Source organism: Trachypithecus francoisi, unplaced genomic scaffold (assembly GCF_009764315.1).
Source record: "Trachypithecus francoisi isolate TF-2019V2 unplaced genomic scaffold, Tfra_2.0 Lachesis_group2, whole genome shotgun sequence".
Lineage (NCBI taxonomy): Eukaryota > Metazoa > Chordata > Mammalia > Primates > Cercopithecidae > Trachypithecus > Trachypithecus francoisi.
The window spans coordinates 120,037,789-120,065,466 of NW_022681465.1; the positions used below are offsets into that span (position 1 = coordinate 120,037,789).

The 27,678-nt window shown below is 41.7% G+C and overlaps 1 protein-coding gene across 4 annotated transcripts in view; it reads left to right on the forward strand.

The window, feature by feature from the left end:
- The window catches only part of CREBRF (CREB3 regulatory factor), a 90,482-nt gene that overhangs the window by 50,866 nt on the left and 11,938 nt on the right, over positions 1 to 27,678 (forward strand). For all 4 annotated transcript variants that reach the window (XM_033180315.1, XM_033180316.1, XM_033180314.1 and 1 more), the window contains 4 exons: positions 8,632 to 8,826; positions 10,541 to 10,730; positions 12,701 to 12,774; positions 22,890 to 23,012. In XM_033180315.1, coding sequence (XP_033036206.1) covers positions 8,632 to 8,826; positions 10,541 to 10,730; positions 12,701 to 12,774; positions 22,890 to 23,012 — 582 coding nt within the window. The remainder of the gene's footprint in view (positions 1 to 8,631; positions 8,827 to 10,540; positions 10,731 to 12,700; positions 12,775 to 22,889; positions 23,013 to 27,678) is intronic.

The window sequence follows — 27,678 nt, forward strand, 5'->3', positions numbered from 1 at the left end:
CCTCGGCCTCCCAAAGTGCTGGGATTACTAGTGTGAGTCACCATCCATAGCCAAATTTATTTTATATATAGTTATTTTTAATGCCTTTTTCTTTTAACTTTTATACTAACATTAAAAGTGTTTTGCATACCACTGTTAAATAGTATTAGTATTAGAGCATTCTGAATATGACTGTGTTCTTACTTTTACACAGTGAATTTTATACTTTCATGTTTTCTTTTCTTTTTTTTTGTTGAGATAGAGTCTCACTCTGTCGCTCAGACTGGAGTGCAGTGGTGTGATCTCAGCTAACTGCAGCTCTGTCTCCTGGGTTCAAGTGATTCTCCTGCCTCAGCCTCCTGAGTAGCTGGGATTACAGGCAACCACCATCACGCCTGGCTAATTTTTGTATTTTTAGTAAAGACAGGGTTTCACCATGTTGGCCTGGCTAGTCTCAAACTCCTGACCTCAGGTGATGCACCCACCTTGGCCTCTCAAAGTGCTAGGATTGCAGGTGTGAGCCACCGCCCCGACCCATGTGTTTTCTTGTTGTTGGTTAGCATCCTTTTATATCAACTTGAAGAACTCCCATTAACATTTCTTGTAAAGCAGTCCTACTGGTGATGAGCTCCCTCAGCTTTTGTTTTCTGGGAAAGTCTTTTTTTTTTTCCCTTGAGAGATAGAGTCTGACTATGTTACTCAGGCTGGTCTTGAACTCCTGAGCTTAAGCAATCCTCCCAGTTCAGTCTCTCTCTTTTGTTTTTTTTGGAGATGGAGTCTCGCTCTGTTGCCCAGGCTGGAGTGCAGTGGCGTGATCTCGGCTCACTGCAAGCTCTGCCTCCCAGGTTCATGCCATTCTCCTGCCTCAGCCTCATGAGTAGCTGGGACTACAGGTGCCCACCACCACGCCCGGCTAATTTTTTGTATTTTTAATAGAAATGGGGTCCCATCGTGTTAGCCAGGATGGTCTCGATCTCCTGACCTCGTGATCCACCCATCTCGGCCTCCCAAAGTGCTGGGATTACGGGCATGAGCCATCACGCATCGCCCCAGTTCAGTCTCTTGAGTAGCTGGAACTACTGATGTGCATCATCATTCCCAACTCAGGAAAGCTTTTATTTGTTTTTTTCATTTGTGAAGGACAGCTTGCTTGCTGGATATGGTGTTCTTTGTAGGGTTTTTTTTTTTTTTCTTGAGACAGGGTCTTACTCTGTTGCCCAGGCTAGAGTGCAATGGCATGATCCCAGCTCACTGTACTCTCAATCTCCTGGCCTCAAGCAATCCTTCCACCTCAGCCTTCAGTAGCTGAGGTGTATGCCACCACAGCCAGCTAATTTTCTTTTTTTTTTTTGCAGAGATGGGGTTTTACCATGTTACCCAGGCTGGTCTTACACTCCTAGTCTGAAGCATTTTACCTACCTCGGCCTCCCAAAGTGCTGGGATTACTTGCGTGAGCCACCGTGCCCAGCCCAGTGGTTTTTTTTCTTTCAGCACTTTGAATATGTTATCTCATTCTCTTCTAGCCTTCAAGGTTTCTGCTGAGAAAACCACTGACAGTCTTATGAGAGTTTCGTTGTATATAACAAGTTGCTTTTCTCTTGCTGCTTTCAAATAAGAGTTTCATTGTATATGATAAGTTGCTTTTCTCTTGCTGCTTTCAAAAATCTCTTTTTGTCTTTGACTTTCCAGAATTTGATTATAATGTATCTTGGTGAAGTTTTTTTTTTTCTTTCTTTTTTTTTTTTGAAACAGAGTCTCGCTTTGTCGCCCAGGCTAGAGTTCAGTGGTGTGATCTCGGCTCACTGCAAGCTTTGCCTCCCGGGTTCACGCCATTCTCCTGCCTCAGCCTCCCAAGTAGCTGGGACCACGCCCACAAAAAATTAGCCCACCACCACGCCCAGCTAATTTTTTGTATTTTAGTAGGGGCAGGTTTTCACTGTGTTGGCCAGGATGGTCTCGATCTCCTGACCTCGTGATCCACCAGCCTCGGCCTCCCGAAGTGCTAGGATTACAGGCATGAGCCATCGCACCTGGCCGAAGTTTTTTTTTTAAGATGAAGTCTTGCCACTCTGTCGCCCAGGCTGGAGTGCAGTGGCACCATCATGACCCACTGCAACCTCTGCCTCCTGAGTTCAAGTGATTCTCCTGCCTCAGCCTCCTGAGTAGCTAGGATTACAGGCGCCCACCACCGTACCTAGCTAATTTTTATATTTTTAGTAGAGACGGGGTTTCACCATGTTGGTCAGGCTGGTCTTGAACTCCTGACCTCAGGTAATCTGCCCCCATCAGCCTCCCAAAATGCTGGGATTAAAGGTGTGAGTCACTGCGCCTGGCCTGTCATTATTACTTTAAGCTTTCTGCCCGTTTCTCTTTCTTTACTCTTTTCACTATTCCTATAATGTGCGTTTCATTTTGCTTGATGGTGTCCCATAAATCTTGTAGGCTTACTTTATTCTTTTTCATTCCTTTTTCTTTTTGTTCCTCTAACTGGATAATTTCAAATGATCTGTCTTTGAGCTCATTGCTTCTTTCTTCTGTTTGATCAAGTCTTCTGTTGAATTGCCTTGTGGAATTTTTCATTTTAGTCCTTGTGTTCTTTAGCTCTGGATTGTATATAGTTGTCTATGTTCTCTTGTTGCTCACTGAGCTGCTTTAATACAATTATTTTGAATTCTTTGTTAGGAAGTTCATAGATCTACATTATTTGGATCAGTTGCTGGTGCTTAATTTTCTTCCTTTGCAAGTGTCATTTGTTCCTGATCATTTGTGATCCTTGTAGCCTTGAATTGGTGTCTATACATTTAAACATGTGGGCACCTCTTCCAGTCTTTATAGACTGGCTTTGTCAAGGAAAGCCCTTCACTTGTCAGCTCATCTAGAGGTTCTGGGTGGACTTGCTGAAGGTCTCTGCAGGTAAGTTTGCTCCTGGAGTCCTTGGATAGGCTGGTCTATTGCTGGAGTCAGCGGGCAGGTGGACCTGAGGCTTGGGTCTGTAGAGGTCATCCTGGTGCCTGGAACTGTGGAAGCAGGCCTGGAGCCTGGGTCATTTGGGGTCAGTCTAAAACCTGGGTCCATAGGAGCTGACGCGGCAATGGGGTGGGCTTTGAGTCTCAATCTACGAGAACTTACCTGGCACGTGTATCTGTGGGAGTGGACTTGGTCCTGACTCCACAGGCACCAGCGTGGCATGGGGTTCTGTTGGGGCAGGCCTGTCAACTAGGACTGTGGGTATGAGCCTGGAGTCCAGGTTTTCAGGGATGGGTGAGCCCTGAGCCTAAGTCTGCGGCTGCTGGCTTGGTGCTGTGGTAGGCCTGTAACTAGGTTCTGTTGGGGCTAGCTTGGGGCCATACTTTTCTTTGACCTTTAACTCCACTCTAAATTCATCCTTGATCCCTTGACTTCATTCCCTCTGGATGTGATGAGAGATAAGGAGGTCTGTGAAGGGAGATCACGTGGTTAATTGATCGCCATTTTTATTTTCTCATCCCTTTGACTCTCACAGGGAGGCAGAACTAGTGTTGTAGTTGTTGTTGTCCTGTCATGTCACATTCTATTCCCTTGAGCCTAGTAGAAGCCTTATATGTTAGCGTGTTGCTCTTACATAACAAGACAGTGGCTTTATACATTAGCTGGCATTTGGCAGGGTCAAGTTCTCTTCTTGGACCTATTTGACAATTACTCCAAATTTGTGGATGGTATTTAATTCATTCAGTTTCAGTTGACTTGAAGTAAAACCCTTTTGATTAGTATTATTTGGACAGTTCTCACAAATGTTAATGAGCAGCAGGCTTTCACCACAAAATTGTGTTAATTTTGTGGTATTATTTGGACTTTATTCACATTTGCTAGTAAAATTTTCTCCTTTTCCTAGAAGAGCTAAGCAGCTGACTTTAAAGATGCAAAAGTGAGGTACCGGTGAGGAGCAGAAAGAAATTCTTCGTAGCAAAAGAGTAAGGATAGCTATAGTTTCTTCAGTCCTAGTTTAGAGTGGATTGATTGGTTTAATTTATAGCTGACAGTTTACAAAGGCCCTTTTGTGAGGACTAGCTCCCTTGATGCTGTTTCTTGGCACTTGGCTACAACAGTTCATGAGCCTACAAAGTTTCAGGAAAGGTGCAAAATGGAGTTTTAGTCTCTTTTCTGGATTGGCTCCCAAATTTTAATAGAGCCTTTTCTGTGGACAGGCTACAACTGTTTGGGGTCATGAAATTACATGGTTGTAAGGCTAAGAATTGGGCTCCTAGAATGATAATTTATTTTGTAATTTTCACTAAACATTTTCACAGTTGACTTTACCAGCTTATTGACAGTCTGTACTAACCAGAGATGTGTGATGGAAATTTTAGGCAGTAAATGTGGTATTTGTTACTTTTACTTTTTTGGTAATCATGTTGGATAGGAATGAGTTAGGTCAGTATGATGATCTGTCACATGGAAAGAAAAGAGAAAGGCCCTAATGGGAAATGTTGCATTAAACAAAATCATTGATTTGTTTAAAAAATTTTGAGTGCCTACTTTTGTGGTGGGCACTGTGTATATTAGGTACTGGCTATACAGAGATGAAAAAAGTAGACATCTTTATCTTCATGGAACTTAGTGTTAAATGGGTTTATTTACTGTTATGATTTCTTAGAGTCTTTTAACATGTCTGTGTACTTTGATTTGGCAAGAGAGATATGCAGGATGAGAGATTTTTAAACTTACCTGACTACATAATTCACTTTGGATAAAACCATATCTTATGGTAATAGTGTTTTTTGGAACCTACTTTGAGAAATATTTACAATATTTACTTTGAGAATTATTTGGTAGTCTCTGTATTGAAAGGTGGATGGCATGGTAATTCATGCCTGTAATCTCAGCACTTTGGGAGGCTGAAGTGGGAAGATTGCTTGAGCTCGACTTCGAGACCACCTTGGGTAACATAGGGAGACTCCTGTCTCTACAAAAAATACAAAAATTAGCCCAATGTAGTGGTGTGTGCCTGTAGTCCTAGCTACTCTGGAGGTTGAGGTGGGAGGATTGCTTGAGCCCAGGAGGTCAAGGCTGCAGTGAGTTGTGATCACACTGCTGCATTCCAGCCTGGATGACAACACCACCATCCCAAGAAAGGTGGATGGCTTTAGGCAACAGAGAGAGAGAGAGAGAGAGAGAATGTGTTTGTGATGGTGAATTTATGATGTATGCTATTAGAAAACGTTACTATATTAAGTCAAAGAAAACTGATGGCTTTTAAATACTTCTGGGAAAAAGGCTGAACACCTACCTATAGGTAATAAAACTAGTAACTAATTTGGATGGGACAGAAGAAATAAAAACATTTCATGATTATTTAAACTTGACATTAAATATATGCAGGAAAAAATCTATTCAGATCATTTAATTAGGCACAAGAAAAGTGGGAAGCCCACTTGGAGCAAGACACCTTGAGTTTTGGGGCCTGACTTAGTCCCAGCTGTGCCAAATCATGTCAAGTCTCCATGAGCATTTTAGTTCATATAAATGGAGCTGATAACCTTCTTCCTAACCAGGGACGGTTTTTTGCCAGAGATCCAGGTGCCCGCAGAGAGGCAAAGGTAGTTACTATCTAAGGGAGTATATCAAGTAAAGTATCCAGAAGGATGGTGTGCATTTATATATATGTGTGTATATAGGCTTAAGTGTGGAACACCCAATTACTGACATTGATAGGAAGGTGGGAATGTTTTGGTTGGTGCATCTGCCTGTGTTGAGGCGTTCACAGTCAAACTAGGGTAATCTATGTGAGCCAGTAATTTTTGCTTACCTAGTGCAACAAGGGTTTATTTATTTATTTATTTATTGAGATAGAATCTTGCTCTTATTGCCCAGGTTGGAGTGCAGTGGTGTGATCTCGTCTCACTGTACTCCGCCTCCTGCATTCAAGTCATCTCCTGCCTCAGCCTCCTGAGTAGCTGGGATTACAGGTGTGCACCACCACGTCCAGCTAATTTTTGTATTTTTAGTAGAGATGGTTTCGCCATGTTGGCCAGGCTGGTCTTGAATTCCTGACCTCAGGTGATCCACCTACCTCAGCCTCCCAAAGTGCTGGGATTATAGGCGTGAGCCACCGTGCCTGGCCACAAGGGCCTTTTTATTTATTTTTTATTTTTTGTATTTTTAGTAGAGATGGAGTTTCATTGTGTGAGCCAGGATGGTCTCGATATCCTGAACTCATGATCCGCCCACCTCAGCCTCCCAAAGTGCTGGGATTACAGGTGTGATCCACTGTGCCCGGCCACAACGGCCTTTTTCAAGGCCATTTCTGTTGACACAATATGGCCCTTGCATCTTTTCCAAAATTGGACTGATAATTAGAACAAAATAAATCCTATAATTTGAAAAGAAACATAAGCACAAATAAATAGGCCAAAGCCATTGCTTTATTCTAATACAATTTTAAAAAATTAGACTTCTAGAAATGATTGTGTCACTCAACTTGTGCGTCATTTTTTAAGAAGAGCCTGAGGGTCACCATCACACTACTTGCTGTTTTGTTTTAAACTACCACATATGCACTAATAAAATGCTGTTAATGCCAGCATTGCTACAAAAGCTTGTCTTAACTGTTGCTCAGAAATCATTCTGCTTTCCAAATTGATTCTTTTTTTTAAAGTCATGTTTATTGTGGCATAATTTTCACACAGTAAAATTCACCCCCTTACAGTGTACACTTTTACGAGTTTTGACAAATCATGTAATCATATAACACCACCACAATCAAGATACAGAATAGTTTCATCACCTCCCAAAATTCCCTATTTTATTTTATTTTATTTTATTGAGATGGAGCCTTGCTCTTGTTGTCCAGGCTGTAGTGCAATGGCACAGTCTTGGCTCACTGCAGCCTCCACCTCCTGGGTTCAAGTGATTCTCCTGCCTCAGCCTCCCGAGTATCCGGGATTACAGGCACCCACCACCATGCCCAGCTAATTTTTGTATTTTTAATAGAGACAAGGTTTCGCCATGTGGGCCAGGCTGGTCTCAAACTCTTGATCTCAGGTGATCCGCCCACCTCAGCCTCCCAAAGTCCTGGAACTACAGGCGTGAGCCACCACACCCGGCACTTTATGTTCTTTTATTGTCATCCCTTTCCTCCACTGCCAATCCCTGCCAACCACTGTGTCCATATAGTTTTGCCTTTTGCAGAGTACTATATAAATGGAAGCATACTTCTGATTCATTCTTTGTTTGGAGAAAACCTAGTTCCTCAAAGCAAACATGTCATCACCTTCTTATGTTTTCAGGAAGGAAAAATGACCATTTTATGACCAATGCTGCCCAAGTTTCCTGGTTACCTTAGGTTTGGATTGTGTACGTTCTTTGCACAGCTCATCCCTCTTCTTCATGTACCTAACATTAAGGATCCGGAGTACATCAGAGGTGGCCATTCTCTGAGGGTATTTTAGATTTATAGGTCATTCAGTATTGGGTCTGACCAACAGTTCTAGCAACTCAGAATTTAAGTATTTTCTGAAACTCCCTTTTAGGAAAATCCCCCCTTCTTAAACAGTGAAGTTAATACAAATAGCTTTCAATAAAATATTAACTGGAATAGGCATGTAAGTTTTTTATCTGATAGCCAGTATGAGAACTGTCATCTTTAATACTTTTCCAAAAGAAGTAGGATGAGAGGTAGGAAGAAAACGAATGCTGCCTCATAAAATTCTGCCCAGTAGAACACTATCATAGAAATGTATATAGCTGGGCTAGGCATGGTGGCTCATGCCTGTAATCCCAGCACTTTCAGAGACTGAGGCCAGAGGACCGCTTGTGAACCCAGGAGTTTAAGACCAGCCTGGGCAACATAGTGAGACCTCTGTCTCTGCAAAAAAATATATATATTTTTTGGAGACAGAGTCAGAGTCTCATTCTGTTGCCCAGACTGGCGTGCTGCGGCACAGTCTCGGCTTGTTACAACCTCTGCCCCCTGGGTTCGAGTGATTCTTGTGCCTCTGCGTCCTGAGTAGCTGGGATCACAGGCATGCACCACCATGTCCTGGCTAGTTTTTGTATTTTTAGTAGAGACAGGGCTTTGCCATGTTGGCCAGGTTGGTCTCAAACTCCTGACCCCAAGTGATCTACTTATCTCAGCCTCCCAAAGTACTGGGATTACAGGTGTGAGCCACTGCCCCCAGCCTACAAAAAAAATTTTTTTAAATTAGAAAAAGAGAAAAATAAGAAAAAATAATTTAAAAAATGTACATAGCTGTCTGAGATGTTTCAGATACATAAATATTAGAAGGAAGACATTTAAAAGTCATAGTATATGTATCTAAGTACCATTATCTGATAGTACTTTTGATATTCCTGTGGCTATCCTGTAATTGTTCTCTCAATCCTGTGTGAAGATAATAAAAATAGTATTGCATACTAACTTATAAAAACTAAAGAGAAACCCAAGGAAGATGAACAGTGTAGTTATCCATGTTAATCTCTGAATGTTTTATGAGTTAGAGATTTACATAATAAAAGTTCTCTTATAGACCTGGTTTTTATTGTCTTTGACGTGCCAGTGATGTTTTCAGATGCAAGGAAATGTATCAAGTTACAAATAGAAGGGATCTTTTCGTTTGTTCTGATTGATTTATTGAAATTTATGGAGCTTAAAAATTGCGGAACCTTTTTTTTAAGGCTATGAAAATGATTCCGTAGAAGACCTGAAGGAGATGACTTCAATATCTTCACGGAAGAGAGGTAAAAGAAGATACTTCTGGGAGTACAGTGAACAACTTACACCATCACAGCAAGAGAGGATGCTGAGACCATCTGAGTGGAACCGAGATACTTTGCCAAGTAATATGTATCAGAAAAATGGCTTACATCATGGTAAGAGGGGATTGCAGTCAGATATTTAGTGTCACTTTAATTAAGTTGAGATACTAATCCATAATGCTTTGCTTATTACTCCATGTACCTAGACATTCAACCCTTCCTAGCAAACTGGAGATGGGGACTATAATAGAGCTGCTACGTTGCATGACTACTCTTCATCACTCACAAATAGCTTTTACCAGTGTTAAGAGTTCTCACCTAAGCAGGGAGGAAGGACTATGTAAACTTGATTTCATTTCTAGTCCCTTCTTAATCTACTTACCCCATCCAGAAAATGACCAGGAAGCTGCTGATTTCTGACCTGTCACAGTTGCTATAACCAGAAAGGGTTGAGGAGAAAGTGAACGGGCTCTCTTACATTCTTGTCTAATCCCTAGATCTAAATGTAAATGGGGGGACTGGAATTCAAATTGTAGTGGGGATAAAAGGACAGGGAAAGAAAAGAAAGGGAGGATGGTTATGGAGAAAAGGAGTAGTAGAGAAGAGTTGAATACCTGTAGTAGGAATCGAAGTTTATAAGCTTAGGTAGGTCAGGTCATGTGCTGTGACTCATGCCTGTAATCCCAGCACTTTGGGAGGCTGAGACGGGAGATCACTTGAGTCCAGGAGTTAGAGTCTGTGATGAATTACGATTGTGCCGCTGTGCTCCATCCTGGGCGATAGAGTGAGATCCTGTCTCTAAAAAAATTTTTAAAATGACAGTCTTAGGTAGGTCAGACTTTTTATTGTGATTCCGTACAAATGTTATTTTTAAATTAATCCAAAGTTTCTAGTTCTTCTGCTCTGAATAAAAAAAAAAATACCAAGTCTTTACTGGAAAAAGTGGGGAGGGGAACTACTAGTAAGTGTGATGGTCAGTAAACAGGTTATTCACTCATCGTACAGATGTGAGTTGCTAAGGATTTTTGAGGACAAGAATTCCATCTGACGTATGTTTGTGCCTCATTTTCCCTTTCCACTCGCAACCACGTGTACTATATTGTCGCTCACTAAATAATTACCAAGTGTTTGCCTTCAGATAAGTTTTCTACCAGAAATGAAACATTAAGTCCAGTCAGTATCCCAAGTAGCATATGATGAGTACTAGGAAAGTTGAAGGAGTTTGGAGGACAGAGCCATCCCTTTTGCCTAGAGTTATCACATATAGAAGACCAAGACTCCTTTGGTCTTCTATAATGTTATTTATCAAAGCAACCAAAGAAGAGCTTTTAAACAAGGTTATGCTTACTTGTTGGATTTTCAAGTTCAGTACAAAAATGTGTATGTCTGACAATTTTCAGACATAACATCAGAAACATCTTGGTTTGGGTAAAATCTCCAAGCTTTCTTCTGACTATATATTATACCCTAGTCCTGATTTTGGTGTTTAGTTGAACTCGTACTCATCCTGAGATTTGAGATGCTTAGTATGCCATGCGAATAATGAAGAATCTGTCATGCTGAGACTATAAGCCTAGGGTGGGGAAAAACTTGGAAAAAGTTAGAACTCTGCCATATCACCCCCGCATTTCCTGCAGCCACAAGATGGGAAGGAGAGGAGGCCAGCCCTTCTGGGATAGATTGTTAAACATGCTAAGACTTCTGAAACATGCCAAGAGTTCTGAAAAGAAAGGGTAGTGGTGGGAAGTGGTTTAAAATGTGGCTGTGAAAAATGTGTCTCTTGTTAATTAAAGTGATCTAACTTAAACTTCTTTTAAACTGTTTATAGGAAAATATGCAGTAAAGAAGTCACGGAGAACTGATGTAGAAGACCTGACTCCAAATCCTAAAAAACTCCTCCAGATAGGCAATGAACTTCGGAAACTGAATAAGGTGATTAGTGACCTGACTCCAGTCAGTGAGCTTCCCTTAACAGCCCGGCCAAGGTCAAGGAAGGAAAAAAATAAGCTGGCTTCCAGGTAAATGCTAATAATGTTCATTCATGTGAAAAAAGTTTATGAGGTGAGGTTAGGCCCTAAGTGAGTTTTTATAGAAGGACAACCACTTCAGCCATTATTCAGAAATTGTATTTTTATTTTATAAATACTACAATGAGAATATTATAATTTTTCTTTTGAAAGTAGGAGATGGTATTTTTGTTTTATGGAAAAAGTTTTTTTTTTTTTTTTTTTTTTTTTTGAGACAGTCTTGCTCTGTCTCCCGGGCTGTAGTGCAGTGGCCGGATCTCAGCTCACTGCAAGCTCCGTCTCCCGGGCTTACGCCATTCTCCTGCCTCAGCCTCCCGAGTAGCTGGGACTACAGGCGCCCACCACCTCGCCCGGCTAGTTTTTTGTATTTTTTTTTTTTTAGTAGAGACGGGGTTTCACCATGTTAGCCAGGATGGTCTCGATCTCCTGACCTCGTGATCCGCCCATCTTGGCCTCCCAAAGTGCTGGGATTACAGGCTTGAGCCACCGCGCCTGGCCGGAAAAAGTTCTTAAGAGGGGAGAGATGAATGGACTCTGGTGCATTATGTTACAGTATAACAATAAAAATTTTTTCATAGCTTTATTTTGTGTTTGCTTTTTTAGTGAATCAGTTATTGAGCTATAACTTACAGTAAAATGTATACCTTTTAATGTATACTTTTATGAGTTTTGACAAACATATCCAATCACATAACCACCACCACAATCAAGATATTGAACATTTTCATCATCTTAAAAAGTTGCCTTATGTCTCTTTGTAAAAGCAAACCCTTTCCTGCACCCATAGCTCCTCAAAGCCACTTACCTATTTTCTGTCTCCATAGTTTTGCCTTTTGCATAATGTCATATACATGGAATATACTGTATGTACATAGCCTTTGATTGAACCTGTCTTCCTTTTTTTTTGAGACAGGATCTCACTCTGTCACCTAGGCAGTGGCCTGATCTCTGCTCACTGCAGCCTCTGCCTCCAGTGCTCAAGGGATCCTCCCACCTCAGCCCCTTAAGTAGCTGGGATTATAGATGTGACCCATCATGCCCAGCTAATTTTTGTATTTTTTGTAGAGATGGGGTTTCACCATGTTGCCCAGGCTGGTGTCAAACTCCTGAGCTTAAGCGATTTGCCTGGCTTGGCCTCCCAAAGTGCTGGGATTACAGGTGTGAACCACCACGCCCAGCTGAATCTGTATTCTTTCACTCAACATGATGCATTTAAGATTCATGTATATTGTTGCCTGGAGTAATAATTTGTTCCTTTTTGTTGCTGAGTTGTATTCCTTTGGGTGGGGATATACTACAGTTCATCCATTCACCAGTTGAAGGGCATTTGGGTTGCCTTCAGTTTTTGGCAATTACGAATAAAACCACTATCAACATTCACTTACAGATGTTTGTGTGAATATATTTGCATTTGTCTTAGATAAATATCCAAGCATATATGTTTATAAGAAACTGCCAAAGTATTCTCCAAAGTAGCTATATGTACCGTTTTACATTCCTACTAGCAATACATGAGGGTTCCACTGGCATCACATCCTCTACAACTTTTGGTATTATCAGTTTTTGTTTTTATTTTTGTTTTATAGTCACTTTAATAGGTGTGTACTGATCATAGCTTTATTTCTAAATGTGTGCTAAATTTTTAAAAATCAATTTGCATAAATGATTATGTTGTGTTTTCTGGTAACTCAGTCATTTGATAAACATCAGTAGGCAGCGGTTTTGGATTGCTGTTAGAAAATGAAAGATGAATATTCACTTAAAAAAGGAAGCAGGCTGGGCATGGTGCCTCATGCCTATAATCCCAGCACTTTCGGAGGCCAGAAAGGGAGGGTCATGCAGCCAGGAGTTGGAGAGTAGCCTGGGCAACATAGCAAGACCCCTTCTCCATAATTAAAAATAATAAAATTGAAATTAAAAAAAGAAAAAGAAAGTGAACTAACTGCTCCTTCCTTTCACAGAGCTTGTCGGTTAAAGAAGAAAGCCCAGTATGAAGCTAATAAAGTGAAATTATGGGGCCTCAACACAGAATATGGTAAACCTAAAGTTTTAAGAAGTTGATTAACCACCTATTGATTTGCTGAGCACTCTCTCTTTTCTTTGGTTTGTGATTTGCTTTCCCTGTATTCTGCCTAGTTTTTGGCTAGCCTCCTATTTGTTTATCTGTTCAGTAAGCCACATACTCATTTTCCTTCATTCTTGTCCTTCTTTTAGTATAAGTGTCTGTACTGGTGACTTCCCAATCTACATCTTATCTGTATGCTAACAAGCTGATCCACTTGTGACCATGATAATGTATTTATTTTATTTTTTCTGTAAAAGATGTGGAAAGTTTTAGTATTAAGAATAGGCAGCAAAAGCAACCTGTATTTCTCGAAAGATCACAGTAATTTCTTCTGTTTTATAATTGTGTTACTGGGTTAGCCACTTTTGTTGACTGATTTTAATATTTTCCCTAAATTGAATAATGATATTTTAGGCTTCATATGAATAATTTAGACCTGTGTTTTTCAGATTTGATTACTCATTGGAATTGTCTGTGTACTTGGTTAAAATACACATTTCTAGGCTTCTCTGCAGATCTTCTGAATTAGATTGTGTGTACAAGTGGAACTCAAGAATCCATATTTTTAACACTTCTCAGATCATTCTCTTTTTGTGTGTGTGACAGGGTCTTACTCTGTTGCCCAGGCTAGAGTGCAGTAGTGCAATCACAGCTCGCTGCAGCCTCTACCTCCCAGGCTCAGGTGATCCTCCCACCGCAGCCTCCCAGGTGACTGGGAATACAGGAGTGCGCTACTACGCCTGGCTAATTTTTTGCATTTTTTATAGAGGTGGGGTTTCTACTGTGTTGCTCAGGCTGGTCTCAAATTTGTGGGCTCAAGCAGTCCGCCCACTTCACCCTCCCAAAGTGCTGGGATTACAGGCACGAGCCGCTGCATCCAGCTAAGATTATTCTTTTTTTTTTTTTGAGACGCCCTGTCACCCAGGCTGGAGTACAGTGGCTCCATCTCGGGTCACTGCAACCTCTGCTTCCCAGGTTCAAGCAGTTCTCCTGCCTCAGCCTCCTGAATAGCTGGGACTACAGGTCTGCACACCACACCTGGCTAATTTTTGTATTTTTAGTAGAGATGGGGTTTCACTATGTTTGCAAGGCTGGTTTGGAACTCCTGACCTCAGGTGATCCACCCGCCTCGGTCTCCCAAAGTGCTGGGATTACAGGCATGAGCCACTGCACCTGGGCCCAAGATTATTCTTAATGCAACCATTCTAGCACTTATTCAGGAACTACTGGTTTTGATCTAAACCAAAGTGCTTCTCAGCGTTTCACATCGTAGCACATGTAGAAAATTATCATCTCTTAGGCATCATGGAATATAAGAAGAGTAGGCTGCTCATGGGAGGAGATTCCCATGAGCTGAAGGGATAATTATTTTACACATCTAGAACCCTTTTACAGCACTTCACGGATATGGGAAGCTCTGGTTTTGATCTTCTGTGATAAGAACACCTCCCTTCTCTCTTATTTTGTTTAAGCCTGGTGTTATAAGAGTTAGTATATTCCTTTGCCTCAAAATTTGTCCTCTTCAATGTGTGGTTCTTTTGGGCAAGTTGAATCTGAAAGTGAAACAGTGTGAAAAATGATCAGTTATTTGTTTGTAGAGGTTTTCTTAAGTTTAGCATGTCTGGCACATAGGTGTTCAATAAACTGCAGTTTTTCTTAATCCTTTATCTTGATTATTTTCCTTTGGTGAGGGCAGAAAAAGAATTTTCAACTGTAAAGTTTTCAACTTAATGAAATGAACTTGTGTTTTATTTAACAGCCACTCAGTAAATGAATGAAATAAAATAATTGTTGGTGTGTTGTAATGAAAAGCTATCCATTTTCCTATTGTTCTTTCTTTCTTTCTTTCTTTTTTTGAGGCGGAGTCTCGCTGTGTCGCCCGGGCTGGAGTGCAGTGGCCGGATCTCAGCTCACTGCAAGCTCTGCCTCCCGGATTTACGCCATTCTCCTGCCTCAGCCTCCCGAGTAGCTGGGACTACAGGCGCCCGCCACCGCGCCCGGCCTGTCTTGATCATTTTTAATATGTCATGAACTGGCATTGTTCCAGGGACTAGCTTCAGGGGCCCACTATACTAATCATCTCATCCTATCCCACCAAACTTCCTTCTATTGATTCCTCCTGCCAAAGCTTACTGGAGACTACTCTGTGAATCCTGTGGAAACTGGTTGACTCCAAATGGGAAATAGAACTGTTAGCCCTTCACCCTGACTGACGTATTTTGTCCCTAAGGAAAGCTATATGGAAAAATTAAAACCAGAAAATCCCTTGATGAATATGGCGTCAGAGGAGGAGGATCTGTTTATGAGTTGAATGTTTGGACTCAATTTCTGAGAGCCAGGTGCTTCTATTTCCTAAACCAGAGGTTTGTGGTAGCATGAGAGCCCTTTCCCTTTTTTCTCCCTGCCCCGTAATGTGCTTGGACACTGTCAAGGCTTGAGAAGAACTATTCTGCTCAGTTTTACTTTAGATTTTATAGTGTTTTTTCTTTTTCTTTTCTGTTTTTTTTTTTTTTTTTTTGAGACAGAGTTTGACTCTTGTTGCTCAGGCTGGAGTGCAATGGCGCTATCTTGGCTCACCACAACCTCTGCCTCCTGGGTTCAAGCGATTCTCCTGCCTCAGCCGCCCGAGTAGCTGGGATTACAGGCGTGCACCACTACACCTGGCTAATTTTGTGTTTTTAGTAGAGACAGGGTTTCTCCATGTTGGTCAGGCTGGTGTCCAACTCCTGACCTCAGGTAATCCGCCTGCCTCGGCCTCCCAAAGTGCTGGGATTACAGGCATGAGCGAACGTGCCCATGTTTTCTCTTTTAAAAGTAACTTTATTTACTTTTAACGTATTGAGTATGGGAGAACCCCATTGTTTTCCCTAAGTCTAGCCTGTATGCAAATATCCTTGAGTAAGTAGTATTCTCTTTCAATTATTCATGGAGGAGAAAACACAGATTTTTTGTTTCAAGTAATTTAGGAGGTTAGCTGTACTTTACTTGTTCAGTGACACATTTTACACATATTGGCCCTGAATGTAGTTTTTTTATTTTTATTTTTATTATTTTATTTATTTATTTTTGAGATGGAATCTTGCTGTCTCACCCAGCCTGGAGTGCAGTGGTGCAATCTCGGCTCACTGCAAGCTCTGCCTCCTAGGTTCACACCATTCTCCTGCCTCAGCCTCCCGAGTAGCTGGGACTGTAGGCGCCTGTCACTACACCTGGCTAATTTTATTTTTTTGTATTTTTAGTAGAGATGGGGTTTCACCGTGTTTGTCAGGATGGTGTTGATCTCGTGACATCGTGATCCACCTGCCTTGGCCTCCCAAAGTGCTGGGATTAAGGTGTGAGCCACCATGCCCAGCCTCTGAAAGTAGTTTTAAATTGTCCCTCTCACTTTCCTCTTCAACTGCAGTTTAGATTGGTCCCTTCTCAGTATTGCTAGATGAAGAATAACAAATTACTGGTTTTTACACCAGGCGTTGTGGCATGCTTCTGTAATCCCAGTTACTTAGGAGGCTGAGGTGGGAGGATTGTTTGAGACCAGCGTGGATGATAGAGAAATACCCTGTCTCTTTAAAAACAACAAAAACCTCAAATCACCAAGGCAGTCTCTGAAGAGGTAGAGATTGAGTTCAGACCGTAGGAATCCTGTGTGCTGAAATAAAAAATGTGTTTTCCTCACAGCTTTACCAAGGTATAATTGAAGTACAGTACCTCTACACATTGAAAGGGTATAATTCGATTAGTTTACATATACACATACATGTGTGAAACAATCAAGATAATGAATATTTCCATTACCTCCAAAAGATTCCTAGTGCCCCTTTGTAAGTTATTCTGCTCTCAACTCCTATCCCTGGGTAGCCACAGTCTGCTTTCTGTCACTATAATTTACATTTTCTAAGATCTTACATTAATGGAATCACAATATGTTTACATTTTTGCCTGGCTACTTTCACTCAGCATAATTATTTAAAAATTCCTCCATGTTGTTACCTGCATCAGTAGTTAGATCCTTTTTATTGCTAACTAGTATTCCATTGTTTGGATGTACTACTATTTGTTTATCTCATCACCTGTTGATGGATACTTACATTGTTTCAAGTTTTTGGCTGTAACCAAGGGGCTGTGAGTATTTGTGTACAGGTATTTGGATAGACATGTGTTTTAATTTCTCTTGGTTAAATAACTAGATGTAGAATGACTGACTCATAAGATAAGTGTATATTTAATTGTATAAGAAACTGCTAAACTGTTTTCCAAATTGCCTGTACCGTTTTACATTCTTAAAAACAGTGTAGGAGGGTTCTAGTTGGTCCACAGCCTTGCCAACACATGGCAGGGCCGATCTTCTTACTTTTACAAATCTAATGGGTGTGTGATGGTATCTCATTGTGGTCTGGTCTTTTCATTTCTCTGATTAATAACATTGAGCCTCTTTCTTGTGCTTATTGGTTGTTCATATGTTTTCTGTTGTGAAGTGTCTGTTCAAATATTTTGCCATTTAAAAAAATTGGTTTCTCTTCTAAAGGTTCTTTATTCTGGGCCAGGTGCAGTGGCTCATACCCGTAATCTCAGCACTTTGGGAAGTTGAGATGGGCCGATCACCTGAGGTCAGGAGTTCAAGACCAGCCTGGCCAACATGGTGAAATCCCGTGTCTAGTAAAAATACAAAAAATTAGCCAGGCTTGGTGGTGGACACCTGTAATCCTAGCTACTTGGGAGGCTGAGGTAAGGAATCACTTGAACCCGGGAGGCGGGGTTGCAGTGAGCTGAGATTGTGCCATTGCACTCCAGCCTGGGCAACAAGAGTGAAACTCCGTCTCAAAAAAAAAAAAAAAAAGTAAGTAAATAAATAAGGAAATGTTCTTTATTCTGGATATAAGTTCTTTGACTTGACTTTTTGTTTTCCTCATTGGCATCTTTTCCTTTCCTTTCCCTTCCCTTCTCTCCCCTCCCTCCCTTCCCTCCCTCCCTCCTTCCTTCCTTCCTTCTTCCTTCCTTCCTTCCTCCTTCCTTCCTTCCTTCCTTCCCTTTCTCTTCATCTGTCTCTCTCTTTCTCTTCATCTGTCTCTCTCTTTCTCCCTCTCTCTTTCCTCCTCTCTCTTTCCTTTCTTTCCCTCCCTCCCTCCCTCCCTCCCTCCCTCCCTTCCCTCCTCCCTCCCTCCCTCTCTGCCTCTTTCCCTCTCTCCCTCTCTCCTTCTCTTTCTGTCTCTCTTCTTTCTCTCTTTCTCTTCCTCTCCTCCCCTCCCCTCTTCTTCCATCTTTCTATCTTTCTTATCTTTCCTCGCTCTGTTGTCCAGGCCGGAGTCCAGTGGTGCGATCTCAGCTCACTGCAACCTCTGCCTCCCAGGTTCAAGTGATTCTCATGCCTCAGCCTCCCAAGTAGCTGGGATTACAGGCGTGCACCACCACGCCTGGCTGATTTTTGTATTTTTAGTAGAGACAGGGTTATGCCATGTTGGCCAGGCTAGTTTCAAACTCCTGGCCTCAAGTGATCCACCTGCCTTGGCCTCCCAAAGTGCTGGGTGGGCTTACAGGCATGAGCCACCATGCCTGGCCCTCATTGGCATCTTTCAAAGATCAAACATTTTTAATTTTGATGAATCAATTTGTCAATTTTTTTATATTTCATGATTTTTTGTGTTGTAAGAAACCTTTGCCAACTCCAACATTTACAAATCTTTTCTTGTATTTTTTTTTTTTCTTAGAATTTATGTAGTTTTAGGTTTTGCATTTAGGCTTATGATCTATTTTAGGTCAATTTTTGCATATGGTATAAGGTAAAAGATGATGTTAATTTTTTTCCATGTAAATATCTGGTTGATCCAGCACCATACATTGAAAAGACTTTCCCTTCCCTATTGAATTGTTTTTGCACCTTTGTTCGGTCAATAGACCATATATTTATGGGTTTACTTCTAGATACTGTATTTTATTGATACATTTATCTTCCTTTATGTGGATACAAAACTTTTTTTTTTTTTTAAATAGAAACGGGGCTGGGCATGGTGGTTTATGCCTGTAATCCTAGCACTTTGGGAGGTCAATTGGGAGGATTGCTTGAGGTCAAGAGTTCAAGACCAACCTGGCCAACATATTGAGACCCCTGTCTCTGTTTAAATTATTTTTAAAAAGAAAAAAAGATAAAAAATATATATATAGACGGGGTCTCCCTGTCTTGCCCAGGTTGGTCTCAAACTCCTGGGCTCGAGCGATTATCCCATCTTGGCCTCCCAAAGAGCTGGGATTACAGAAATGAGCCATCGCACCCAGTCATGTGGATACAAAATTGTCTTGATCACTGTACAGAACTGTCTTAATTACTGTAAATCTTTAAGTCAGGTAGGGCTAGTTCTTGTTAGACCTCCAATTTTGCTCTTTTTGTTTAAATCTGTTTTGGCTATTACAGGTCTTTTGCATGTCTATATACATTTTCAAATTACTTTATCACCTTTTACAGAAAAGCTTACTGGAATTTTGATTGGGATTGCTTTGACTCTTTAGATCTATTTGGAGAGAACTACTATCTTAAAATGGAGTTTTCCGATCCATGGACCTGGTATCTCTCTCCACCTAGCTAAGTCTTTGTTAGTTTTTCTCTGCCATCTTTTACAGTGTTAAGTGTAGAGTGCTTGAACATCTTTTATTAGATGTAATCCTGAGTATTTTATGTTTTTTAGTGCTTCTGTAAATGGAATTGCTTTTGAAATTTTGGGTTCTTTGGTATTAATGTATAAAACATGTTTTTGTGTATTACTCTTAGTTCCAGTAGTAGGTGTGTAGATTCCCTGGGATTTTTGCTGACACAGTCATCATCTGCAAATAGGAATGGTTTTATTTCTTCCTTTCTGATCTTTATGGCTTTTGTTTTTCTGCCTTGTCAAAATGTCTAGAACAGCCACAATATTAAATAGAGTGGTGATTGCCTTGTTTACAATCTCAGGGGAAACCTTCTGTCTTTAGGTATGATGTTTGTGTTGTGCTTTTTTGTGGATGAGATATCCTTTATCATTTTGAGAAAATTTCCTTCTATTTCTGGTTTTGTTTATTGTGAATGGGTGTTGATTTTTTTTGCATCTGTTGGAGCAATCATGTATTGTTCTCTTTTATTCTGTTAATACATCACATATTCACCTGTTAAAGTGGTGAATTACATTTGTTAATATTTGGATGTTAAGCCAACCTTGCATTCTTGGAATAAACTCTACTTGGTTATGATATATCTTCCTTTTTATATTGGAATCTATTGCTAATATTTCATATTTTATTCTAATATGTTGGATTCCATTGTTAATGCTTTGTTAAGGATTTTGTGTCTACATTCAAGAAGGATATTGGTCTATGATTTTTATTTTCTTTTTTTTTATAAGGTTTTAGTACTAGGGCTATACTGGCCTCATATAATTAGTTGGACCATGATTTCTCTTCCTTTTTTGTTTGACAAAGTTTTATAAGATCAATTTTATTTCTTCATTGTATCTATGATAGAATTTGCTATTAAAACCTTCTGGGTTCTTTTTTTTTGGGAAGATATTTGGTAATTTCAGTTCTTTTACTAGGAAAAGCTCTTCAGATGCTTTATTTCTTCTTGTATGGATTTTCTTTTTTTTTTCTTTTGGGACAGTGTCTCACTCTGTTGCCCAGGCTGGAGTGCAATGTGTCACGATCTCAGCTCACTGCAGCCTCTGCCTCCCGGGTTCAAGCAGTTCTCATGCTTCTGTCTCCTGAGTAGCTGGGATTACAGACATGTGCCACTGTGCCTGGCTAATTATTTTTATTTTTAGTACAGATGGGGTTTCAGTGTGTTGGCCAGGCTGGTCCAGAACTCCTGGCCTCAAGTGATCTACCCGTCTCAGCCTCCCAGAGTGCTGGGATTACAGATGTGAACCACCATGCCAGGCTTCTTTTTTTTAGACGGAGTCTTGCTCTGTTGCCCAGGCTGGAGTGCAGTAGCACAATCTCAGCTCACTGTAACCTCCACCTCCCAGGTTCAAGCGATTTTCCTGCCTCAGCCTCCCGAGTAGCTGGGATTACAGGCAACTGCCACCATGCCCAGCTGATTTTTTTTTTTTTTTTGAGGCGGAGTCTCGCTCTGTTGCCCAGGCTGGAGTGCAGTGGCTGGATCTCGGCTCACTGCAAGCTCCGCCTCCCGGGTTTACGCCATTCTCCTGCCTCAGCCTCCCAAGTAGCTGTGACTACAGGCGCCCGCCACCTCGCCCGGCTAGTTTTTGTATTTTTAGTAGAGACGGGGTTTCACCATGTTAGCCAGGATGGTCTCGATCTCCTGACCTCGTGATCCGCCCGTCTCGGCCTCCCAAAGTGCTGGGATTACAGGCTTGAGCCACCGCGCCCGGCCGCCCAGCTGATTTTTATATTTTATTAGAGACGGGGTTTCGTCATATTGGCTAGGCTGGTCTCGAACTCCTAACCTCAGGTGATCCACCCACCTCGGCCTCCCAAAGTGCTGGGATTACAGGCGTGAGCCACTGCACCCGGCCTTCCTGGCCTCTTATATGGATTTTAAATCGTGTTTTCAAGAAATTTGTTCATTTCATCCAAGTTGTTACATTTGTTAGCACCATATTTTCTTGTTATCCTTTTAATATCTGTAGATTCTAAAGTGATGACACCTTTTTCGTTACAGATATGAGTGATTGGCGTCATCTCGTATTTTTCACGATGGATCTACCTGGGTGGGGGGTGTCAGTGCTGTTGATCATTTCAAAGAACCAGTTTTTGGCTTCATTAATTTTCCTTATTGTGTGTTTGTTTTCTGTTACATACATTTCTGCTCTTTATTATTTCCCTCCTTACTTTGGGTTAACTTGCCTTTTTTTTTTGAGATGGAGTCTCGCTCTGTAGCTAGGCTGGAGTACAGTGGCGCAGTCTCGGCTCACTGCAACCTTCGCCTCCTGGGTTCACGCCATTCTCCTGCCTCAGCCTCCTGAGTAGCTGGGACTTAAGGCACCCGCCACCACGCCCAGCTAATTTTTTGTATTTTTAGTAGAGACGGGGTTTCACTGTGTTAGCCAGGATGGTCTCTATCTCCTGACCTCGTGATCCACCTGCCTCAGCCTCCCAAAGTGCTAGGATTACAGGTGTGAGCCACCGCGCCTGGCCTTAACTTGCTTTTTGTTCTGTTTTGTTTTAAAGCTTTTCAAGGTGGGGAAATCTGTTTTTAAAGCTTTTGTTTTTGAGGGACTTGGTTTGATTTATTTAATAAACATTTACTAAGGTCCTATGATTTGATACAGCAGGCACTATCAGGCTCTATCAGGTCTTAAACCAATGAAGACAAGTAGGGCAAGTTGCTTACAGGATGGTGGACATTGATGCATGTCTACAGTGTGTTGTCTTTTTTCATTGCCGTTTTTTTAGTTGGAGATGGGGTCTCACTGTGGTACCTAGGCTGGATCACAGTGGTTATTCACAGTTACTATCCTAGTGCAACTGCCTGCAACTCCTGGGCTAAAGCGATTCACCTGCCTCAGCCTCCCAAGTATCTGGGACTGCAGGTGCACACCACCACACCTGGCTACAGTGCAGTGTATTATCAAAAGTGCATACCCAGTAATCTTGAGGGTTTTTTTTGTTGTTGTTAGTGTTGTTTGTTGTTGTTTTTTGAGACAGTCTTGCTCTGTCGCCCAGGTAGGAGTGCAGTGGTGTGATCTTGGCTCACTGCAACCTCCACCTCCTGGGTTCAAGTAATTCTCCTACCTCAGCCTCTGGGATAGCTGTAACTACAGGCACATGCCACCACACCTGGCTAATTTTCGTGTTTTTATTAGACACAGGGTTTCACCATTTGGCCAGGCTGGTCTGTAACTCCTGACCTCAAGCAATCCACCTGCCTTGGCCTCCCAAAGTGTTGGGATTATAGGCGTGAGCCACCGCACCTGGCCAATCTTGAGATCTTTTTAAAAACCAAGTGCCATATCATTTGAAATTGGTTTCTTTGGGTAGGAGCCACTTGTAATCATCACTGCTTAATGCTTTCTTACACATTCTCAATTTCTTAATTATCTGTTATTACATAATTAAAAGGAAAGTCTTTCATGTTAGTGACATAAGTGTTTTGTTCTGTCTTACAGATAATTTATTGTTTGTAATCAACTCTATCAAGCAAGAGATTGTAAACCGGGTACAGAATCCAAGAGATGAGAGAGGACCCAACATGGGGCAGAAGCTTGAAATCCTCATTAAAGATACTCTCGGTAAGAAGAATATTAGATAAATTCATAACAATTAATAACATGTATAAGATGTATAATTTAAGGGGATATTAAAAGTTCTTTTAGTTGAAGAAAAAACTCAAGTGCTCTCATTGTAATCACTCTCCTTTATGAATAATTTTATCTTCTGAGATTTAGTGTTTCATAAGCATGTGTTGCAGGTGACCACAGTTTGTAATTTAGACTTAATCATGAAACTATTTTAACATTTAAGAAAAACAAACTTCTAGCAACTTTAACCTTTCATGGAGGACAAAAGGTCCCAGAGCTGTCAAGCCTACAGTTTGCACTTTAGTGTAGAGATTCTTACTTGTTTTACTCAGTAATGCATTTCACAGGATTCTAACAAACTTGGCTCTCTGGTTTCCCATCCCAGAAAAGATTGCACAATGTGGAGAGGATCAGAGAGGCAGGGATCTAGACGTCAGGCCAACTGAGACCAACAGGGAAGAGAGAGCTAGCTAGTATAGACGTAGACATGAGAACTCAGCTCAGCTGTTACAGGAGAAAGTCACTGACAAACAGTAGCATCCAAGGCATCCAGCATTATACAACTCACAAAAACCCCCCAAAATTTAATTTACACAATAAAAGGTCAAATGTTTTTCTTGAACAAAACTATATTTATATTGAAAACAATCAGGTGGAGAGTAGACCCTAAACATCAGTATTTTCCTCAGCAATCACTTACTTCCTGCTTCCATATGGATTAACTCTGTGCTTGACCTTTTCTTCAAATGGGTTGATGCTATTTTAATTTTTTATGTATTCTTTCATAGCATTGCTTTCTTTTCTTTCCTTTTATTTTTAAAAGCATTTTTATTCTTCCTTTGTTAGCTACAGGGGGAAATTTAACATTACAAGAGAAAGTTATTTTTACCTTTTTATTTTTTAATGTAAACATCTTATATGTTTGGTAAACTCCTTTACACTTGAAAGTCAGTTTTACCAGGTATAAAATCCTCAACTCATATTTTCTTTCCTTGAATATCTTGAATATGACTCTCCATTTTCTTTTGGCATAAAGTGTTGCTATTGAAAAGCTAATACTGGCTGGGTGTGGGGCTCATGCCTGTAATCCCAACACTTTGGGAGGCCAAGGCAGGCGGATCACTTGAGGTCAGGAGTTCAAGACCAGCCTGGCCAACATGGTAAAACCCTGTCTCTACTAAAACTACAAAAATTAGCTGGGCGTGGTGGCGGGCGCCTGTAATCCCAGGTACTTGGGAGGCTGAGGCAGGAGAATTGCTTGAATGCAGGAGGGGTGGAGGTTACAGTGAGCCGAGATCACGCCACTGCACTCTAGCCTGGGTGACAGAGCGAAACTCTCTCAAAAAAAAGAGAGGCCAGGCACGGTGGCTCAAGCCTGTAATCCCAGCACTTTGGGAGGCCAAGACGGGCGGATCACGAGGTCAGGAGATCGAGACCATCTTGGCTAACACGGTGAAACCCTGTCTCTACTAAAAAATACAAAAAAAACTAGCCGGGTGAGGTGGCAGGCGCCTGTAGTCCCAGCTACTCTGGAGGCTGAGGCAGGAGAATGGCGTAAACCTGGGAGGTGGAGCTTGCAGTGAGCTGAGATCACGCCACTGCACTCCAGCCTGGGTGACAGAGCGAGACTCCGTCTCAAAAAAAAAAGAAAGAAAAGCTAATATTGCCTAATTATTTTTTCTTTATAAGTGCTTTGCTGTTTTTGCCTAGGTGTCAAAAGGATTTTTCCTTTAAATACCAGTGATTTTACTAGGTTATATCTTAGAGTTGGTAATTTTTAGTTGACATTTTTATGTTTATACTGTGCTCTTTCAGTATGTACTTTCAAATATTTTTAGTGTTTGATCTGTTCCCTTGGTTTGCTTTTCTTCTGTGGGGGCTCATATCTGTAGGTTGGCTCTTCTTGGCCCATCTTTAGTATTTGTCTTTCTTTTCTCTCTCTCTCTGTCTCTCTCTACTTTCTCTCCTTCCTCTCTCTCCTCTCTCTTTTCTTTCTTTCAACAGTGTTTTTCTGTCACCCAGGCAGTAGTGCAGTGGCACAGTCTTAGCTCACTGCAGCCTCCACCTCCCAGGTTCAAGCGATTCTCCTGCCTCAGCCTCCTGAGTAGCTGGGATTACAGGCATCTGCCACCACACCTGGCTAATTTTTGTATTTTTTAGTAGAGATGGAGTTTTAACATGTTGGCCAGGCTGGTCTCGAACTCCTGACTTCAAATGGTCTTCCTGCCTTGTGTCACTGTTTCTTGAATCATTTTTATCTCTTCATTTCTTTTTTAACATTATTTCTCCTTTTTGCCTTCTCTTTCTCTTAAAGCATTATTTGCTGTTATTAGTTGCTGATCTTAGGTTCCTTTTAATTTCAGGAATTTTCCCCTGTATTTCTAATTCTTTTCTGAACCCTGTCACCTTATTTCTTAGTTATTCTATTTCTGATTTATGTTCTTTCATGTATCGTGCCATTTTCTTTAATGTCTTTTATTCTCTTTTTTTCTTAGAAAAAGTTGTGGGATTCTGACCTTGATACTTCTCTGTTGTTCATATATATATGAAATTAGTTCCTCTGAACTTCTAAAAGGAGGTTTGGTTCAGAATAGCTTTTCTTTTTTCACAGAGTCTCCGCTTTTCAGTTAACATTTAAAAACATGGCGGCCGGGCACAGTGGCTCATGCCTGTAATCCTAGCACTTTGGGAGGCTGAGGCAGGCGGATCATGAGGTCAGGAGATCAAGACCATCCTGGCTAACGTGGTGAAACCCCGTCTCTACTAAAAATACAAAAAATTAGCCGCGCGTGGTGGCATGTGCCTATAGTCCCAGCTACTCGGGAGGCTGAGGCAGGAGAATTGCTTGATCTCAGGAGGCAGAGGTTACAGTGAGCCAAGATTGTGCCACTGCACTCCCACCTGGGCAACAGAGTGAGACTCTGTCTCAAAAAAACAAAACAAAACAAAAAAACACGGCACGCCAGCTTTGGTGGCTTTTTCCTGTAATCCTAGTCACTTGGGAGACTGAGGCAGGAGGATCATGTGAGGTCAAGATTCTAGACCAGCCTGGGCAACATATCTCTGAAACAAAAACAAAAAAATGGCACCTGGCTTTCTGAGATTTCTTTTTTTTTTTTTTTGAAACGGAGTCTTGCTCTGTCGCCCAGGCTGGAGTGCAGTGGCCAGATCTCAGCTCACTGCAAGCTCCGCCTCCCGGGTTTATGCCATTCTCCTGCCTCAGCCTTCCGAGTAGCTGGGACTACAGGCGCCGCCACCTCGCCCGGCTAGTTTTTGTATTTTTTAGTAGAGACGGAGTTTCACCGTGTTTGCCAGGATGGTCTTGAACTCCTGACCTCGTGATCCGCCCGTCTCGGCCTCCCAAAGTGCTGGGATTACAGGCTTGAGCCACTGCGCCCGGCCTCTTTTTTTTTTTTTTTTTTTTTTGAGACTGTGTCTTGCTCTGTCACCTAGGCTGGAGTGCAGTGGCACAATCTCAGCTCACTGCAAGCGCCGCCTCCCAGGTTCACGCTATTCTCCCACCTAAGCCTCCCGAGTAGCTGGGACTACAGGCACCCACCACCACGCCTGGCTAATTTTTTTTGTATTTTTAGTAGAGATGGGGGTCTCACCATGTTAGCCACAATGGTCTCGATCTCCTGACCTCGTGATCCGCCCACCTCAGCCTCCCAAAGTGCTGGGATTATAGGCGTGAGCCACCGTGCCTGGCCCTGAGATTTCTTGTTCTGCTCCCCTCCCTTGTTTTATATGGACCATCTCTGTTTCATGTCTTTAGTTCCTTTCTTGCTCGATTTTAATTTCAACCCCAGGGTTTTTTGTTTTGTTTTGAGACAGAGTCTCACTCTGTCGCCCAGGCTAGAGTGCAGTGGCGTGATCTTGGCTCACTGCAGCCTCTGCCTCCCAGGTTCAAGTGATTTTCCTGCCTCAGCCTCCCCAATAGCTTGGATTACAGGCACACACGACCATGCCCGGCTAATTTTTGTGTTTTTACTGGAGATGGGGTTTTACCATGTTGGCCAGGCTAGTATCAAACTCCTGACATCTGCCCGCCTTGGCCTCCCAAAGTGTTAGGATTATACGCCTGAGCCACTGTGCCTGGCCAGTTTTTTTTGTTTTTATCATGGCTTGCTCTTGTCCTGCAAGAGTCCTGGCTGGTCCATTTTCAGAGCTCACAGAGGCTCAACTGTGCGCCCCTTCACTTCCAACTGTGGGCTCCTTGTACTCACCTTGTATTCAATATTGGGTTGGAGAAAATCCCTCACAGCTTTAGCTGCGGTTCTCAAGTTGACTGTGCTGTACTTGCCAGTGGGTAACCTATTGGCTATTTACATTTTTTTTGTTTTCATTTGCATTTCTTCCTTTTGGCCCATCCACATAAATATTGATAATGCTGTTGCCGTACATGTCTTAAAGATTTTGGTAGTTTTTTCCCATCTTCTTGAATATTGGCGTTCCTAGGGATACCTTATCACTTGTAAATATTTTCCATGGGTTTATGGTTTTGCCATTTAGTGCTCTGTTTTTATATGGGGAAATGAAGATGAAAAATCTATGTGGTGGCTGAATGCAGTGGTTCATGCCTGTAATCCCAACACTTTGGGAGGCTGAGGTGGGAGGATTGATTGAGGCCAGGAGTTCAAGACCAGTCTGAACCTGG